Genomic DNA, 21072 nt, shown 5'->3' with positions numbered 1-21072 from the left:
CAGCTCTGTTTTCCAATTAACAAAAAACTAGACTTGAAAACATTTTTGAGATGGTAGAGCCTAAAACACATCAATGGCATGATCAAACACTTTGCTTTTACTTAATTTTATTTCCAGTATAGTTAGCATAAGGTGATTCACCAGTTGCACCCATCACCCAGTGCTCCTCACAAGTGCACTCCTTACTCCCCATCACCTATTTCGCCCATCCCCCTACCCGCCTTCCCTCTGGTGGCCACCAGTTTGTTGTCTTTGGTTAAGAGTCTGTTTCTTGGTTTGGCTCTCTCTTTCTTTTTCTTCTTTACTCATTTATTTTGTATGTTAAATTCCATATATGAGTGAGATCATATGGTATGTGTCTTCCTCCGACTGACTTCTTTCACTTAGCATTATACTCTCTTATCTCCATTCATGTCATTGCAAATGGCAAGACTTCGTTCTTCTTTATGGCTTAATAATATTCCTTCGTGCATAGATATATCACATCTTCCTTAACCATTTATCAGCCAAAAGACACTTGGGCTGCTTCCATAAGTTGGCTATTGTAAATAATGCTGCTGTAAACATACAGGTACATGCATCCTTTTGAATTACTGTTTTTTGGGTTTTGGGGGTAAATACCCAGTAGTGCAATTATTAGATAGTAGGGTTCTACTTTTGACTGTTTTGAGGAATGCTCTGAAAACTTAATGGATTAAAGTTGTTAGAAACTTGAGGAATTACAAAGGCAAGAGAATATAAATTTTATGCACCAGTATTGGAGATAAATCGACTTAAATTCCTTTGTGCAGCTTGATTTGGAGATTTTGTTCACTCCTGAAGCTTGCCATTAGAATGTTTTACCCAGAGTAGTCACTACCTTCCCGTCCTGGTCCCAGATGAAGCGCTCTCCATAGGATGGAAAGCATCTCAGTGGCATATAGTAGAACCACCCAGCTGAGCCCTGCCTGGATCATCCACACCATTGTTAATACGAACATTTGTGAATATGAAAATTAATGCTTAGTATTGTCTGCCATTGGGTTGTGAGGGGTTTGTTAACAATCGTTATTGTGCAAAAGCTGACAAATACAGTATTTATACACCTGCACATTTATGTAGATGCATTTTTTATTTTTTATTTTTATTTTTTCTCAAAATATGAAATTTATTGTCAAATTGGTTTCCATACAACACCCAGTGCTCATCCCAAAAGGTGCTCTCCTCAATACCCATCACCTACCCTCCCCTCCCTCCCACTCCCCATCAACCCTCAGTTTGTTCTCAGTTTTTAAGAGTCTCTTATGATTTGGCTCTCTCCCACTCTAACCTCTTTTTTTTTTTTCCTTCCCCTCCCCCATGGGTTCCTGTTAAGTTTCTCAGGATCCACATAAGAGTGAAAACATATGGTATCTGTCTGTTTCTGCATGGCTTATTTCACTTAGCATCACACTCTCCAGTTCCATCCATGTTGCTACAAAGGACCATATTTCATTCTTTCTCATTGCCACATAGTACTCCATTGTGTATATAAACCACAATTTCTTTATCCATTCATCAGTTGATGGACATTTAGGCTTTTTCCACAATTTGGCTATTGTTGAGAGTGTTGCTATAAACATTGGGGTACAAGTGCCCCATGTGTAGATGCATTTTTTAAAATTGGCGCCTTCAATGTGAGTGTTTAGCAATCCATTCATAATGATATTAGGAAGAAATTAAAACAAAATAATATTTGAATAAAAGTTAAAAACTTAAGTTTTTAATGAAAGTTAAAAACCTTATTTATGGCAAATATGCATATATGTGTATCTATATACATATAAATGTATATATACATATTAGTTATATTCTAGGCAGTGCATAATTAAATATACATGTATTTATGTTATGTGACTATTATACATGTATATATATGGTGATATAACTATAAATACATGTTGATTTTTTCCAGATATAATTATGTGTTTAATGGTTATTGAACCCCTTCCAAATGAAAAATGTACTAAATTTGACTAAATTCCCACAAAAGCAAATTTCCCATCACCACACACACACACACACACACACACACACACTCACTGCTTTCATACAGAATAAGATTAAAAAATTGATTAATTCATTTGTTCATTCTCAAGTATTTATCAATGGATCACTATGTGTCTGGCATTGGGAAAATATTACCAAAAATCAAACCAAAACAAAACACACAAAAAAGAAGGAAGGAAAGAAATGACATGATTCCAGAAGAGAGTTCTCTAATATAATAATGGACACTCAAGACATCAAAAAAAGCTTTTAGTAAACAGAGCAAATGCACTCAAAATAATTGATCATCAAGCTTCAGTATCAAACCACACAGAAAACATATTTACAATACATGCCTATGGGCGGAAAAGCTGACTGACATTAAGAAAAAAATATCTACCATACGAATAATAGATACAAAGAAGAAAGGAAATAATAATGAGATCAATGAAATGGAAAATTAAATATATGTTTAAAAATATACAAATACACATGTCTGATCACACTGATAATAGTTATAAAATGTTTGATGAAATTTAACAATTCATTACTAATTTTTAGTTTTTTTATTAAAAAAATTTTTTTAACGTTTTGTTTATTTTTGAAAGACAAAGAAAGAGCGCAAGCAGGGGAAGGGAAGAAAGAGAGGGAGACAGAATCTGAAGCAGGGTCCAGGCTCTGAGCTGTCAGCACAGAGCCTGATGTGGGGCTTGAACCCACAAACTGCGAGATCATGGCCTGAGCCAAAGTCGGACGCTTAACCAACTGAGCCACCCAGGCGCCCCTCATTACCAACTTTTAATTAAGAAATGTCTTAGTAAACTGGGAATAAAAAGAATCAGAATAGAAGGCTATCATATAACTTCTCATACAAACTGGTTTATTTGTAGGAGCAAAAAGTGGGTGCTATTAAATATTAAAGATCACATTAGGACTGCGTCAGAGCAAAAGAGAAGTTATAGGTGCTCTAAGGCATGATAATTTGATGAGCAAAAACTGATGAGAATGAGAAACAGTAACAATAGAAAAAAATTTTAACCAAAAGACATTAACCTCTAAAATAAAGAATAAAACCATGGAAATAGAATCCAATAATGTATGAGCCTTCTCTACTGCATAGTACCTTAAGAGCCATTGCATGGATTTGATCTACGAACATATGCTCTCTTGTTGTCCGTATCTCACCAATATTTGTCCTATAAGTAGCATACCAAGATAGAGCTGATATTTCACACCCATCCCTAAAAAATGAGAACTCATGGAATTCTATAGGAAAAAAAGTACATTTTCATACAAAAATGTAAGACTTAGAGGGTCATCCAATTCTTTTATTTTCTTGATTTTAGAAGGTGTAGCCTCTATTCTAATTACAAAATTTAGAGCCATGAGGACAAATAGGGGCCAGAAAAATTAGAGATGCTTTCTTCTTACAAACACGCTGGAGGAGCTCCTCTGGGACTGGATGTGAATCCTGCGTCCGATGAGAACCCCCAGTTGGCACTGGGCCCTACAGGGGCCCTGGTTCTGTGGCTGCAGCCAGACCCACCCAACCCCTCACTGATTTGCATGTTTCCCCCAGAGAATCCACATTTCTGCTCTTCAGGATCCCCATAAATAGGCTGCTCAGTGATTCGGGGCAAAAAAAGAACCTGAGGCAGGCCCTGGATTGAACATGGAGGTCCTGACCCAGCTCCTCTGCCTTCTGCTGGCCTGCCTCCCAGGTGAGGAGGGCGGCGCAGGGGACATCCCCGAGATGGTGGCCGTTCTCTCCTCCTGACTGGGGGGTCTCCCCAGGGCTCCGTGGATCTCTGACCCGGGATCTCCCCTCCCCTCGGAGACCCAGGTGCTCTCAGCTTAGGAGACCAGGACACCAGAACCTTCTGGGAGGAAAGGGAGTGGGATCTCGTAAACAACGGTGACTTTGTGTTTTGTTTCCTTGCCAGCTGCCGGCGGGACCGCTGAGTTGACCCAGTCTCCCACCCATCTCTCTGTGTCCCTGAGAGACAGCGTGTCCCTCATCTGCAGGGCCAATGAGAGCGTTAGTGATCACTTAAGCTGGTATCAGCAGAAACCAGGCCAGCCTCCCAAGCTTATCATCTATGATGCCGATAACCTAGAGTCTGGAGTCTCAGACCGCTTCTCTGGGATTCAGTCTGACACAGAATTCACCCTCAAAATCAGCACAGTCGAGGCTGATGACGCCGCCGTTTATTACTGCCAGCAGGATTATGCGCTTCCTCCCACCGTGCTGCAGCCCGGAGCATAAACCCTCCTCCCGGGCTGGGGCTGCTCCTGCGGCGACGGTTGTCAGGTGGCCGGGGTTCCAGCAGCTGCACTGTGCCCTGCGGTCTGTTGGTCGGGGCGGGGTGTGCTCTGGGAAAGGGCTTGCGGGGCTCAAGGGTGATGGCCTGCAAGGGACTTTGTCCTTCCAGAGTTTTCCTTTGGACCAACATAAAACAATGAATTCATTGAATTTTATCAAGGAGGCTTCTGGGTCAGGCTTGCAAAAGAATTTATCTACATGAATCTCTTCTCTGAGAAACTCTCCGGGAGGTTTTGTTTTGTTGTACTTTGAGACAGAGAACTAGGCTGAAAAAGGAGCCCATAACCAGGACAATACTCCTAATACGTTTAACAATAACAACAGTAATAAAGCAGGAATACGACTGACAGTAAACAGCGACAGTAACTAGTCCGCCCATTGACATTTGCTGAATGCTTGAAGATCTGCTATGCGTTCAATGATGCACTAAGGCCTTACCCTTCTCGAGTAATCAGTTGCACAATAATCCTCTAGAGATGAGAAATCAGAGGTTCTCGGAGCTCAGGTTGCTCAAAATACCAGTGCTTGTAGGGAAGAAGAAAGGGAAAAAATTCTAATTTTCAGACTCCGTAAGTCCTACTCAGTAATTCATTCATTCATTTAAAAAGTAGATAATATTATGGGCATCTGGCTGCCTCCGTCAGTTAAGCGTCTGACTTCAGCTCAGGTCACGATCTCACAGTTCATGGATTTAAGCCTCGAGTCGGGCTCTGTGCTGGCAGCACAGAGCCTGCTTGGGATCTATGTCTCCCTCTCTGTCTGCCCCTCCCCTGCTTGCTCTGTCTCACTCAAAATAAATAAATAAAACATTAAAAGAAATAAAAAGTAGATAATATTAAGTGCAGTAAAGTGAACTAACTGTATATCAGGTGAATTCAAAGTATACACCTGGATAAAGATAAACATGTGCATATCCTCCTCTAACTGCTACCCAGTCCAGAGACCCGTGTTTCCAGCATCCCAAAGACCTCCTCGTGCTCCTTCCATCATTTCCAGACTCCATCCCCGCCACGCCCGCCCGACCCCCAGCCGCCACCACTGTTCTCTTTCCTCTGGTCTTAAACTTCACATAAATGAAATCACGCACTGTGTACTTTTTGGCAGCTGGCTTTCTCTGGCAACACGTTTTTGAACTTCCCTTTTGTGGTTGGTATGGCCATAATCTGTCCCCTTTTGCTGCGGAAAAGTTCTCTAGCATGTGAACGATTTGCTTTAAATGTATGTGTCCTTTTAGATTTGAGACTGTCGTTGATAAAGATTTTAGGAACATTTTTGAAACGTCTTTTGTGAACTCACGCACTCACTTCCCTTGGGTACATTCCTCAGAATTGCAAGCAGGGCGTTGTGCGAGTTCGGCTGCCAGTTGCTATCTCTGCTCCAGCAGCTGTGAATGAAAGTCCCAGTTGCTGTAATCTTTGCAATACTTGGTGTAGTCATACTTTTTACTATAATCATATTGGTAGATCTTTAGGTGGTATTGTGGTTAAAACGTACATTTGCTTGATGATTAATGATGTTGAGTAACTTCTCATATGTTTTTCATTAGTTATTTGGATATCTGGGGAAATATCTGTTCAAAACACTATATATATATATATATATATACACATTTATATTTATATTTATATATATATATATAAATACATATATTTTGTTACATATTCTGAAAATAGATCTTTTACCAAAAATATACACTGGGAAACCTTCCCCCATTTTTAAGAATGTCTGTTAACTCTCTTAATGATATATTTGAAAATAAGTTTCCAATCTTGATGAGGTCTAATTTATCAGTCTTTTTCTCCCTTAATTTTGCATGTGTGTGTGTGTGTGCTCCATTTAATAAATATTTGCCTTACCTTTAGAGCCTAAAGATATCCTCCTGCGCTTTGTTCTAGAAGCTTCATTATTTTAGCTCTCACGTGTAGATGATAATGCTCCAGGAGCTCATAGTTTTGCCAGATGTAAGGTGGGACAAGGTTTTTATTTCTACTGTCCATTTAATCGCATTTCCGCGTCCAATTGCTCCTCGTTATTTATTGGAAAAGAAAAACAGCATATCATCCACTCCATTGTGTGGCAAATGGCCACCTCAGAATCCTTTGTCATTTAATGTGAATATAATTTCTTTTACAAAAACCTTTATTGTACAGCAGCTTTAAAAAAGAACCAAGGTCTGAAAAAAAAAAAAAAAAACCTCTTTGAAAGCAAAGAGACTAGAAATGAGCTAGAAACAGAAGAATGCTTACTTCAGTTGATAGGAAAATTCAAGGGCAGGAAAACCCAGACTACCGTGAGAGAGTCAGCATGATAGCTACCATGTTGGGAGTAGTTACTGGCTGGGAAAGTGCATGAATGAGGTTTCTGGAGGATTTGAAATCTTCAGTATTTTCATCCAGCTGGTGACCTACATGAAAACCTTAGTCATTTGTGCCCTGAAAATTTTTGCCCTTTTTTCCTGTACATGTTTCATCTCAATCAAAATGAAAAAGGACAAACCCAGAGCCTTTCAAACAAACATAAAGAAAAAAGCAAAAATCACTAAATATTTGTGGAAACTCAACCCCGTTAAAATATAAATATGACTAAGAAAGTTCTGAAAAACCAGAAAACTGGTTGAGAAAATAGAAGGGGACACTAAACTGTGTGCCTTTACCCCGGAGGCACCACAGAGTTTATCTCTATTGATTTTCCTCGAACTACGGAGACATTTTATCTTACTTGGCTCACAGGAGAGCCTCCCAACCCCTTCTGGTTCTCTCCACACTGCTGCACCCACAGGGGATGTGCATGCTGTTCTCTAGGAAGGTGCTTCCCTTGCAAGTCTGAGATAAAAGGTCAGCTCTCATTTTGCTTTGACTTATCAGGACTCATCAGTTCAGTTTCTCAAAAGGACATTCCCTGCTCAGTTCCTGGGGCAGCTGATGCTCTGGATCGCTGGCAAGGACAGAGGGCCGATGACAAAGGAATAGGGGTTGGGACGGTGAATTCTGGGGACAGAGGTGCATATCAGGTGGATTTATCGACATGTTAGATGCACACATCTTGCTCCCTAGGATGGGTCATGTGATGTTTACATTCATGAGCCTGAGGAAAATTCCAGAAGGAACAAGGACCTGTGTTCTGATGAAGACTGTAACACAGAAGGAGAGGGATGGCACAGGTGACTTACACTCTCCTTTGAAGAGGCCCCTTTGTATGCTGCAAATCTTGGGTTCTTTTTGAGATTGGATATTTTAGGGGTTTTAATCAAAACTTTAAAAATGGTTTAGCCTGAAATAAGTAACAAAAAAAAAGTTCTAAAAATGACTCATAACGTTTGTACATAACCTTGCATTTCTCTCTTCTTACTTTAGGGTCTAGTGGGGATGTCATGATGACACAGACCCCTCTGTCCCTGCCCGTCACCCCTGGACAGCCAGCCTCAATCTCCTGCAGGGCCAGTCAGAGCCTCCTGCACAGTAACCGATATACCTGTTTAAGTTGGTTCCTGCAGAAGCCAGGCCAGTCTCCAGGGTGCCTGATCTATAGGGTTTCCAACCGGGCCTCTTGGGTCCCGGACAGGTTCACTGGAAGCAGGTCGGGGACAGATTTCACACCCTTACAGAGCGGAGGCCGAGGATGCCAGAGTTCATTACAGCCTGCAAACTCTACAAACTCCTCCCATAGCTCTGCCCACAAATCTCCCCTCTCTGGGTCAGGCAGCTGCCCGCCCCGTGGTGATAGTTCGGGGAAACAAGTGGGCAGATTATTGTCTTACTCTGTTCAGTTAGTCTCTGGGTGAGCTGGGATCAGCAGAGAGTTTCACACAGACCAAAAGCCGTCATCTCCAGCACACGATTTTTCCCCTTATCCTTATGGATCAGTGGTGTATTTCTAAAGAATTCTTACGGTTTTTTTTCCCCAAAAAATAGACTCCTATAAGGCAGATGGATAATAAAGTCTTGATGATCCAGAAAAATCAGGCACGTAGATATAGGTTGCTTCCAGTGTTTTGAGAGAACGTGAGCACTCTGAGCATAAACACATTCATGGAGGCTTCCCAGAGCTCCCCGTACCCAGCATGCCTTCTCACGGATTTTACCTTTGGTGGGTAACAATGTGCAATTATCTGTCCAAAGTGATCAGCTTGGGTCACAGGTGACTCGGGGCTCAGCAATCCACTCCAGACCATCTGCCGCTGGGGGAGCTCCCCTGCTGGGGGGGGGGGGTTGACCTCACTCAAGGGCAAACTCTCCCCTTTAAGCAGAAAGAGGAAAATTCCCTTGGATCCAGGAAGCGAACAGGTCTCCGTGTCTCTAATCTCATCCAGAGCAACGTGGGCTTGGCTGTTTGGCGTGACAAAGGCTAGAGGACACAGCGCACAGAATGTGTATGAGTATCACAGTATCACTCCATCCTCTAAAGGGTGACTGCAGGATATCAGACTCAGACCCCAATGAGACCGTCTCCCCACGTCACACAGCCACACACAGGCTTCCAGCCTTAGGGACCTGAAACCAACAGCATTGAAAGCAGAGACACTGCTTTCATTGTTCAGCGACGATGGTCAGGATTAGAGATTCCCAGAGGCTGATGCTCAGCTGGATTTCATGTTCCTTGTTCTTTCAACCTGCACATGCTCTTCTCGTTTCCAGGTGCTGTGAAGGGACCGTGTTGGCCGCTGGTTGGTTTTGTTGTCCGGGCCAAGAGGACACATGGTTAGTCTGCAAGAGACAGACGTTCTTTTTTAGATTTAGGAATATCGAACTTTCTGTCTACAAATAGTACAGGAACATTTCCTAGCCACTCCCCCAGCAAGAGATAATCTAAAAATATTTTACATTTTATATTTTATATTTTACATTTTAGGGTAACAGATTATGACATGAAACAACCAATACGAATTGCAGATCTTTATGACTGGAAGTTTTGATCTCTTGACCACCTTCATCTAATTCTCTTACCCCCTAATCCCTGCCTCTAGCAACCACAAATCTGATCTCTCTCTTTTTTTTTTTAAGTTTATTTTTGTTTTTGTTTCTTTCTTTGTTTTAGAATCCACTCATAAGTGAGAACACACACTATTTGTCTTTCTCTGATTTATTTCACTTAGCGTAATGTCCTCAAGGTCAATTCATGTTGTCACAAATGGCAGGACTCCCTTCTTTTTTTTTTTTTTAAACGTTTATTCATTTTTGAGAGAGACAGAGCGTGAGCAGGGGAGGGGCAGAGAGAGAGGGAGACAGACTCAGAAGCAGGCTCCAGGCTCTGAACTGTTAGCCCAGAGCCCAATGCGGGGCTTGAGCTCGTCAACCGCGAGATCATGACCTGAGCCAACGTTGGACACTTAACCAACTCACTTAACCAACTGAGCCACCCAGATGCCCCGGGACTTCCTCTTTTTTAATGGCTGAATAATATTCTATTGTACGTATACACCACATTTTCTTTATCCATCAGTCCATCAATGGACACTTAGGTTGTTTCCACATCTGGGCTATTGTAAATAATGCTGCAGTGAACATGAGGGTGCAGATATCTTATTGACATACTGCTTTTATTTCCTCCGAATATATACCTAGAAGTGGAATAGCTGGGTCATAAGGGTAGTTCTATTTTTATATTTTTGAGGATCCTCCACACTGTTTTCCATAGTGGCTACACCAATTTGCAATCCCATCAATCATGCACAAGGACTTCTTCTTCTCCACATCTTTGCCAGGATTAGTTATCTCTTGTCTTTTGATGACAGCCCTTCTAATAAGCCTGGGATCATAGCTGGTTGTGGTTTTGATTTGCATTTCCCAGGTGATTAGTGATATTGAACGCCTTTTCATGTATCTTTCATGTATCGTGTTGGCCATTTGTGTGTCTTTGAGAAAAACGTCTACTCAGGTTCTTTGCCCATTTTAAAATTAGATTATTTGTGTTTTTCTGCTCCTTAGTTGTATGAGTTCTTTACATGTTTTGGATTAACCCCTGATCAGATATATGTTCTCCTGTTCTGTAGGTTGCCTTTTCATTTTGTGAATCATTTCTTTTGCTATGGAGAAACCTTTTTGTTTGATGTGGTCTTGCTTGCTTATTTTTTATTATGTTGTTTGTGCTTTAGGTATCACGTCCAAAAACTCATTCCAAGAACCATGTCAAGGAGCTTTTCTCTGTTTTTTTTCCCCCCTAGGAGTTTATGGTTTTAGGTCTTATAGTTAAGTCTTTAATCATTTTGAGCTTCCAGTAATAAGGTAAATAAATTGTAGGGATATAATGTACAACATGATAACGTTAGTTACAGTCACTATATGGCATATTTGAAAGTTGCTAAGACTGGGACACCTGGGTAGCTCAGTCAGTCAAGTGTTCGACTCTTGATTTCAGCTCAGGTCACGATCTCAGGGTTGTGAGATAGAGACCTGAGTCTGGCTCTGGGCTGACAGCGTGGAACCTGCTTGGGATTCTCTCTCTCCCTCTCTCTGTCCCTCCCCCACTCATGTGCAGGCGCTCTCGCTCTCTCTCTCTCTCTCTCTCAAAATAAATAAATAAACACTAAAAATAAAGAGGGGCACCTAGGTGGCCCAGTCAGTTAAGCATCTGACTCTTGGTTTTGGGTCAGGTCATGATCTCACGGTTTGTGAGTTCGAGGCCCCTGTTGGGCTCTGCACTGACAGCATGGAGCCTGCTTGGGATTCTCTCCCTCTCTCTCTCTCTCTCTCTCTCTGTCCTTCCCTGGCTTGCTCTCTCTCCTTCCCTCTCTCTCTCAAAAAATAAAAATATTTTTAAAAAGTTGCTAGAACAGTAATTTCTAAAAGTTTTCATCATAAGGAAAGAAACATGTTTTTCTTTGTTTTTGTTTTTGTTTTCGTTTTTTGTGGCTTTTTTTTTTTGGTTCGTTTGCATCTCTATGAGATGATGGAGTTAACTAGACTTACTGTGGTGATCATTTCACACTATACATAAGTCAAGTCATCATGTTGTATACCTAAAGCTTATACAGTGGCTGGATGTCATTTCTAGTTCAATAAAACTGAAAGAAACAAAGAATTTGGAGAACCTTAAAGGTTTTATGCTAATTTCACAGAAATAACATTATTCCCTAATTCATACATCTTAAAGACTTTTGTAAAAAGGAGTTTCTGAAAAGTGGACCTGTAATAAAAGCAAACAAGATAAAATTCTCACTATCACTCATTTCCCCCTAATCTATGTTTTCATACTGGATCGTGGGCACATCTTTTCCTAGGGTTGCCATGACAAAGTATCACATACTTGGTGACTTCAAACAACAGAAATGTACTCTCTCACAGGCCTAGAGGCTTCAAGTCTGAAATCAAGGTGCTGGCCAGACCCTGCCATCTCTGAAACCTGTAGAAGATGATCCTCCCTTGCTTCTTCACAGCCCTGGTGGCCCCAGGCATTCCCTGACTTGGGGCAGCAAAAATCCAACCTCTATCTCTGTCTTCACATGGTCTCTTCTCTCTGTATCTCTGTGCCTTTTTGTTTCCTTCTCCTCCTTTTTTTTTTAGGTTTATTTATTTATTTTGAGGGAGAAAGAGTGCATGCGAGCAGAGGAGGGGCAGAAAGAGAAGGAGAAAGAATCCCAAGCAAACTTCATGCTATCAGCACAGAGCCCAACTCAGGGCTCAATCTCACAACCATGGGATCGTGACCTGAGCCGAAATCAAGAGTCTGATGCTTAACTGGCTGAGCCACCCAGGCGCCCCTCTCCTCCTTTTCTTATAAGGCAACAGTAGGGGCTAAGTGTAGGCCACCCAAAATGTGCCACTTAGGCATATTGATTATTTTAGGTAAGTTAGTTGAAGGACAGCCTATGTAAGAAGGACACTTAGACCCTCATCTGTTTCCCTCAAAGCAGGAAATAAATATCTCATGTGAAAGGTATCCTCCCTGGATCAGGAGCTAAAGAGACTCCTTATCATCAGATACAGGAAATTTCTAACTGAGAGGGCTGTATAAACAACCTTTGTTACTTTTTCCTAAGTTACTACCACTGCCCAAATCTTGTTTAGAATTCCTTACTAATCAAAGTTCTCAAAGTTCACTTTTCTTTGTCCTGTCAATTCCTTATAGATTTGTTGTTTCTTTGTCTAAGGAGTATGAAAACTGTCTGTCTTTTTTTCTTAGGCCTTTCTTAGGGCCTCAGTTTCATTATTGAGCCTCTGTGCACACGTAACAAAAGTTTTCCCCTGCTTTTCCCCATTTTTGTGCTTACTGTGTTTTTCTTTTGTAAATCTGTGTCACATAAATTTCTTAGTTCAGCTAGAAGAACCTTGAGCAGAGGAAAAGCTCTTCCTCTCCTCTGCCACCAATCATATTCATTGAGGGCCCAACGTACTATAGTGTGACCACATCCAAATTAATTCTATCTGCAACGCTTTTTTTTTTTTTCCAAATAACGTCACATTCTGAAGTAGTAAGGGGCTAAAACTTCAACATAATTTTTGAGGGGACACAATGCAACCAATAATAGTGTATAAAAACAGTTTTTAATTTCATACATTTAAAAATAGTCCAAGGAAACTAGCTTTATGATTTTCAATAGAGACCACGCTATGTTTCTTTGTTACTTTTTTTTCTTCAGCTGCTTATCTTTCTTTCACTGGTGAGATTCATGAAGAGATCTGCAATTTTTAGGACGGCGGCCTGTTACTTAGCAATAGAAACACAAGTATTGGTACCATCAGAGGCCAGGAGCAAGACCCAAAATTGTTTCGTTGAGCATCATAAGAAATGACCAGGTCCAAGAAACCAAAAAAAAAAAAAAAAAAATTCAAAATGGAATAAAATAAAAGGGTAATAATCTTTTAACTAGTGGATTATGGGACATGTGTAATTCTACATCTAACTCCTCACCATGATTTATCTGAGCAAATGAGATTGCTACCATAGAGTTCAGAGTTAATGATCAACACAATTGTTACTCCATTATCTTTTTCAGCACCGTGTTAAAATCTTACTCTTGTAGATTTCCCAGAAGATATTGTCAGCCTAAGTAATGAGGTAAAAACTGAGGCAAGCTTAAATGGCCAGAAATTGAGTTTTTTTCTGGAAGAACAGGGAAATCACAATTTGGACCAAGCTACTGGTGAGTCTGCTGAGGGTTTGGGGTAAGCTCTATTTATGGGCAAGAAATGAAAGAAGGGGTAAGGCCATCCGGAGTCCCAGCAGTGAATTCATTGGCTTGAGGATGGGGAGAAATTCTTGGTGGATGTTCACTGGTCAGCAGATAAATCTGGATCTTCTGTAAATCAGGCATTTAATGAAAATCAGTCTCTCGGTTCTCAATTTCCTTCTTCTGAAGGCCCATATGTAAGATTCTCCATTTCACATCCACCGGTTCTACATTAAATTGAAATCCTTTCACAATGTTCAGACCAAATATTCTTGTGGAATCTTACCTAGGTTAGTATTTGTTAATTTGTTTCCTTGGTCAGTTCAGTCTGACTCTGGATTTAAATTACCCAAACTTTAATAAGACGGCCAAACGGAGTTTTTCAACTGCTCCAGAATTTAATTTGCAGGACAAAAGCAATTTGGCACAGGTACTGTTTATCAGGAACTGTTCAATTCAACATGATCTGTTGACACATGAAGGAAAAAAATGGATTATTTCCCTGTTTGTGAAGGGTGATGGGATAGATTGACATCCCAGAGCAGCTCTGACCCAGCTCCCTAATCCATAGTGATCATATTTAAATGAAAGCCCAGGAATGGATCAGTGCCCTGAGATATTAAAATAATGGAGGCAGTCATTGCTCTTCTCAAGTATGGGATCTCCTATTGAATTGTACAATCATAGCTATGGCTTCCCCACATACAGGCCAGGTGAGAGCCTAAGGTTCTCCCACAGAGCTAACAAGAAGTCAGAATATCCTGATAGGGCTTTGCTCTATTTGATGGAAAAGAGTCAGTATGAAAAGAGGTTTTCTGGTTTTCCATCCAGGAAAAAATAATATAAAATCATTCCTTTTTTATTAGGTCCCATCATTCCAAGGGAATTATTTCCTTAAGAACTCTTTGATTGGCCTGCTATGTGTATATGTGTGTGTGTGTGTGTGTGTGTGTGTGTGTGTACCACATTGTAACAACTAGTTTCTAGGAATTTCATATTCATAGCCAGAGACATGAATTTTTTTCACCCTTACTATTCTCTGTGCTGGGCTATAGGTTATCTCTACAACAGACACATTTTTTCCCTGTCCACTTCTTTCGACCTGGGTGCTCTATAAAATTCAATTCACTGAGTCCGAGGGAAAGACAATTTATGCCATGTGATTCTAACATTCTTAAACAATTAACCTACAAGAGTAGATACCAGAAAATTCTCAAACTAGCTCAACTCCATGTTGTTATTGGGAAAAAATTCTAATGAGCAGTACTTGTGAGGTGGGAGCTGTCTCCTTAACTAGATTAGGTGGAAGAACGTGAGCGAGATGGCCATTCGTCTCAGAAGACTGACCCTGGACACACATGTGTGCATTTCAGGGTCTCTGATTCCTTCTCAAGGGGCAGAGCCCTGTGTGCTGTATGCTTACAATACATTCACACTTGCAGAGTGAGATTCGTCTTTCCATTACTGCAGGTAGTATGGACTTTAGCTTTGTATTTTCTTCCAAATGCAGAAGACCTTTTATTTCACTTGCTTGAAGGTAGGCTCCTCCCACCCTCTCCTTGGCTCTTTGCACACTGCTGTACCCACCAAGGGATTTGCATATTGTCCCCTAGGGAGGACCTTCCCCTTAAAGTCTAGATAAAAGGTCAGCTTGAATCTGGCTTTGACTTGTCAGGACTCATAGGTTCAACTTCTCAAAATGAGGTTCCCTGCTCAGCTCCTGGGGCTGCTAGTGCTTTGGTTCCCTGGTAAGGACAGACAGGGAAAGAAAAAGGAGAACCAGGTGGGAAGGGTGAGCTACAGGGGTACCACTGTCTCCAGGTGTATTCTTTGTGCATGTCTGACATGTGTGACTTGTCCTCCAAGGTGGGGCAGGTGACATTTAGATCTGTGAGTGAATAAGTTTCCAGAAGGAACAAGGGCCTGTGCTCTAGTGAGGACTGTGACACAGAAAGTGGCAATGGTGTTAGCAATGGTTAGAGACCTCTCTCCTCTTCATCTTCATAGATCTCAGGTTCCTTATTGTGATGGGACATTTTTGGTGGATGCTGGACATCGCAAGCACTGGGAGTAAAACAAAGTAGTATTTTAGCTAAAGTAAATGAGAAGGAAATAATGAAAGTTGCAAAGAATATTTGTATGTAACTTAGCACTTCTCTCTCCTTCATTTAGGATCCAGTGGGGATGTCATGATGACCCAGACCCCTCTGTCCCCGCCCGTCGCCCCTGGACAGCCGGCCTCAATCTCCTGAAGGGCCAGTCAGAGCCTCCTGCCCAGCAATGGATACTCCTATTTAAGTTGGTACCTGCAGAAGCCAGGCCAGTCTCCACAGCGCCCAATATATCAGGTTTCCAACCAGGCCTCTGGGGTCCCAGACAGGTTCAGTGGCAGCGGGTCAGGGACAGATTTCACACTCAAAATCAACAGAGTGGAGGCTGAGGATGTGGGAGTTTATTACTGCTTGCAAGATATACAACTTCCTCTCACAGTGGTTCAGCCTTGAAGATAAACCTCTGTCTGAGCGGGTCCAGCTGCCCGAGCATGTGGCTTCTCTGGGGAACACACAGGACGTTCTCTGAGTCTGTGAAAAAGGAAGGTGCTGGAGAACCCGAGGAACGGCTTGCAGCTGGATATCGGGCTCCACATGTCAAGGGCCCGTCAGCTGCACTGTCTGGCAGGCAGAACCAGCAGGGACAGGGAGGGTCCTGTCCTGTGAGGGACCGGTTACGGGGACAGAGCTAATGACAGCTCCGCCTGGTCCTCCGTGTCGTGCCCGTGTTTGTCAAATACACATAGCCAACGTAGTAATGAGACAAGTGACACAGGTGTGTGGCCAAAAAGTTAATACCTTTTGGAAATGAATAGTGTGGGATGTATTTTTCACAGGACCATATTTGTTAATCTTGGTATTTTCTCGTTTTCTCCTTTTCCTATTTCTCTACTACTTACACTATCCCCTCCGTTAATATGTACAAGAGAGCAATCTACACAAGCTGCCCTCACAGAGAGAATGGGTGAGAAAGATTAGCAAAAATGTTTAATTCTGCTCAATCCCAGGACCTTTGCAAATTTTTAGTAAATCTAAGATTTCGATGCCAAGTGCCTTTGATTTGCCTCCACTACATTTTTCTGAGTGAAAAGGGCGTTTTCACTATTTCAAAAGTGGACTTCGAACTAAACAGAGAAAAGTAATGATGGAGACAAAAGTTACACTTCTACACCACAGGAAAATCCAGAATATATGAAGTATTCCTTTCTCTCCTCAATAGTAAGGATGTTAAGTATACTGAACCGAGACATTGCTTTAGATATGATGAATTTGGAATCTATTGCTGTGAAAAAGATCTTAAATAATAAATAAGTGCATTTTTTCACATGACATTGTCATGGGTTGAACATGACCCTGAATAGTATGTTTTTTGGAAATGTACACAAAATTCATGCTTTGAATAGATCCCATTCAAAAGAGTGCCTCAAAGTGACACCTGACGTAATTACTAGTCATGCCCTTATGTCATCACATGCATGATAAAAGCAAGAGTGATTAAATTCACAAAATACACAACATTGTAGATAAGAAATAAAGTGTGTTGGGGATGATCGCCTATTCTAAGATAATGAATATCATGACAAGTGCAATTCAGTCTGATGTGTCAATTCTGATAGTTTTGATAGTGTGTGGAAAATGTATATAGAAATCAAGTAAACAGGAGCCCACAGATCATGGGACTTTGGAATATTGATGAATGCATGATTGAGATGGACAGAGATTATGCAAAGCACTGGGAGGAAACGCAGTGAGAGCAGGAAGACCAGACTTCAGCAATGCCACAGTCATCTTACTCCGCATGATTCATAGCAACTTGTGATCTGGATGTTCTACTTTGATGTCAGACTGTAGAGAAAGCCAGACTCACTCCGAGTGTTGAGATAGTTAAAGGAATCCACATGATGCCCTAATCCCAAAGGTGCTATACTCAAAACAATAGTGAGAAATAAATTAACCCCCCCCAATTGAAAGGGGCCACCAAGAAGAATCAGAAGACAATCTAATTGGCTGTTCCAAAGAAATCCCAAAATACTCATGGTTGAATGTGGCAAGATGACTCTGTCTCTAATGAAACAGTCCCAAGGTGGGCAGGTGGGCAGGCTAATTTGGTAACGTAAGCGGCTCTGCTCCATTAGGTCATTTGGGTTTTCCCAAACTGGTCAATGTGTGTAGTGATTAGTGACCCTGCTTTTTATTTCACTCCTTGGCCTCAAAACCTATTCATTCCTTTTCTTTATTACATGTATATATATTTTTATTTTTAAGTAATCTCTACATCCAACGTAGGGCTCGAATTTACCCAACATAGGGCTGAGGTCAAGAATCGTATGAGCTACTGACTGATCCAGTCAGAAGCCCCAAACCTATTCATTCTTAGGCTGATGGTCACTATTTCAAAATACACATCTCACGATAGCACATCTCAAAGAACAGTCTTTGAAGTCTATAGCATTTAATATCCAAGCAGTCCTCTTTGTGTGTTGTCGTAGACAGTGTGATTGACGGAGGCCACAGTCCTGTGTCTATTGTCACTCGACCTTCATCACAAAATGGGTTCCCTTCCCAACCAACTTTCTCCCGTGAACTCTTGGATGTTGATAGCAGCTGAGCTTCAGTGGACAGGGAGGGCTTCACTGTATCTGGAATACAACGAATCCCGGGAATGATGCATGGCACTCTCTCGAGGGGAACTGGTATGAAGTGTAAAATTACCAAGTGGGTGGTAGTGTTAGTCCCTGGGTTTGAGAGCTCAGATACCCAGAGGTGACAATAATTAGCTCTACACCAGTAGAGGTGGCGGTGGTGGGCTCATGCCTTTGGGCCTGTGCATAGCCTCCACCCGTGTCACCATGGCTATGTCTCTCCTGAACAGAGTGAGCAAGAACTCTGGAGCTTGAGACAAAGGCTGAGGCCTGCTCATCTGCTCAGAGGTGTAAGCTTGTGTTTGTTTGTTTTATGTCTTATCTGTGGTGGATTCTCTGCTGAATTTTGCTGTGACATGAAGTCCTAATGACCATACATCCACGATCTTTTTTCCAGATCTCACAATTGGTGACCTTCTGATTTTCTCTTCCTAGGCCCTTCATTAAACAGTCACCCAGGAATCCATGTCAACCTTTATCTCAAGCCAGTTCTCTATCCAGACTAAGTTCTCTGTGTGTGTTTGTGGTAGACGGGGGCATAAAGACAAGAATGCTTAGTAATGGAGGATTCCTGGCATGGTAATCATGCTGCCTTCGGCTAGAGAAAACCAAACACTTGGAAGAATTCATGAATTCTACTCTTTTCCTGTCAACACCTCTCTTGCCATACCCTCAGGGCCAAAGCAGCCACATATTCTCCTTTATTTTTCTCACCTCCAAGCACCTTAAAATAGAATTGCATGCAAGAAAAGTCAGCTACAACATAGAGAGTAGGGATCCCCTGGGTCTCCTCAACCCCAACCTGGGTTTTAGGTTTCCTTCCTTGTTTAGGTGTTTTTGAAAGGGAGGTGCTGTCTCATCCAGCTGGGTTGTCACCTGAGGGTGCACTTTGAGGATTTACAAAGAAATAGGATGCAGGACAATGGCTCTGGATTCCCAGCATAGAAGAGGCCAGAGTGGGTCCTGAGAGGCTGTGTACGTGGAAAACAAGAACTTGGCCCTCAGACCTAGGGCCACAGTCTTGGAAGCCTGAGGGTGAGGACTTCTTATCAAAGAGCCACAGTCACCTGAGTTGGGGTCTTATCAGGATACCCGATTTTATCATGACCATCACAGCCTGTCATGCATTTGGGGACCCACCTTCAACAATGCATCCATTAGGCCCCCAAAACAAGGACTCTCGGGTGCCTTGGTTGAGGTGGGATGGACCCCACTGGATGAAGCAGGTTCGCGGTGGGAGCCTGTGGGTGAAACACCGTAGTCCCCATTCAGAAGGCTCATAGTCACCTGAAGTAGGAAACAAGTTTCTCCTAATTGTACTGATGGCTCTTGCACTTGAGGGCCCCTCACTCACTGACGGAGGTTCTCCTCTGGAGCTATTGACGGCCAGCATCTGGAGTGGGTCTGTGCAATCCAGCTAGAAACGTATCATGGAGAGAAGACTCTTCCTTTCCCTCCGGGAACAGCTTCATTTTCTGTCTGGTCCTTATCAAGGATAAGAAAGTCCTTTCACGACAGCTCTGATTTCTCACCTACAATTCCAGTCCCCTCTCAGGTCAGAAGCTATTCCCAGGAATCCTTCCCTGGGAGCCTTTTGCTCTCATCTCCATCCCCATCTCATCTCCAGCACCTCCAGCCCATCTCTCCTAAAGTCAGGAAACATGGACTCCACTAGGAAGTGGTCCTCTGGGTTTCTAGGTCACTGAATCCTCACGTTTCCCCAGTTCTGTGATGTCAGGCACATATGAAACCTGCCTTTGACCTCTTTTCTGTTTTATTTTGTTTTGTTTTGTAACTTTTGCAATGGTTGGGACTCTAAAGTGTTCAACATTTAACCTAGGAATGAAGATTCCTTTCATTTTTTTAATCTAAAAACTGTGTTGGGGGCGCCTGGGTGGCTCAGTTAGTTAAGCGGCCGACTTTGGCTCAGGTCATAGTCTTACTCGACTTCTCGACTTCTCGAGTTCTCGAGTTCAAGTGCCACATCTGGATCTGAGCCTAGAGCCTGCTTCAGATTCTGTGTCTCCCATTCTCTTTTTGCCCCTCCCCCACTCTCTCTCTCTCTCTCTCTCTCTCTCTCTCTCTCTCTCTATGTTACTCTCTCTCTCTCTCTCAAAAATAAATAAACATTTAAAAAATTTAAAAATTGTTTTGGAGATTACAACCTTGGTACTATTTTGTCATAAAAGGAGATTTTTACAAAAAACATGTACTGTTTTCGCGTATCATAGTCATTACCTATGATTGAATATGATACTAATGTAATAATATTTGTATAGAAAATATATACTTTGGCTGGATACCATTTATTTAAATGCTCTAAAATTATTTCTGAACTAATACTGGCATGTCATTTACATATCATAGTACAAAAAAAGGAAACCAGTGTTTGGATAGCAAGGATAATACGGACTTATTTATGTTACAGAAATAAATCATATTAGACATTATTTCCCTTTTCAAAATGTCGATTCCATAACGAGTGCAATAAAAATGTATTGTTAACCAGAAAAAAGGAAAGAAAGCAAGAAAGAAAAAAAGAAAAGAACGGAAGAAAAGAGGAATGCTTTACGTTAATGAGTTTATAACACATATAAAGAACAAGAGGGGCGCCTGGGTGGCTCAGTCCGTTAAGTGTCCAACTCTGGATTTCAGCTCGGTCACGATCTCACGGTTTGTCAGTTCAAGCCCCACGTTGGGCTCGGTGCTGAATTGAGAAGCCTGGCCGTGGAGGCTTTGAGGAGAAGACCACGGAGGCCTCTGACACAACCACCGGGTCCTCTTCTGTGTAAACAGGGGCCAGGCCATCACAGGACAGCCTCCCAGAGCCTCTTCCTCCCTCCTCACATACAGAGTTCATGCCCCACAGACCCTCCCGGGAATGGCCTGCCTGGTCTTCCTGGAGAGTCCGCTACCTGCTTTCACCCGGTCCTTACCCCAACG

The 21072-nt window shown here is 42.0% G+C and overlaps 1 gene segment (V, D, J or C); it reads left to right on the top strand.

The window, feature by feature from the left end:
• The first annotated feature begins 3626 nt into the window (after positions 1 to 3626).
• LOC128311254 (Ig kappa chain V region 3381-like) lies at positions 3627 to 4343 on the top strand. The segment is given in 2 exon segments: positions 3627 to 3728; positions 3951 to 4343. Coding segments are annotated over 2 exon segments (372 nt in total).
• The last annotated feature ends 16729 nt before the right edge of the window (positions 4344 to 21072 follow it).

The sequence above is a fragment of the Acinonyx jubatus genome, chromosome A3 (assembly GCF_027475565.1).
Source record: "Acinonyx jubatus isolate Ajub_Pintada_27869175 chromosome A3, VMU_Ajub_asm_v1.0, whole genome shotgun sequence".
Lineage (NCBI taxonomy): Eukaryota > Metazoa > Chordata > Mammalia > Carnivora > Felidae > Acinonyx > Acinonyx jubatus.
This window is presented reverse-complemented; position numbering and strand designations above follow the sequence as displayed.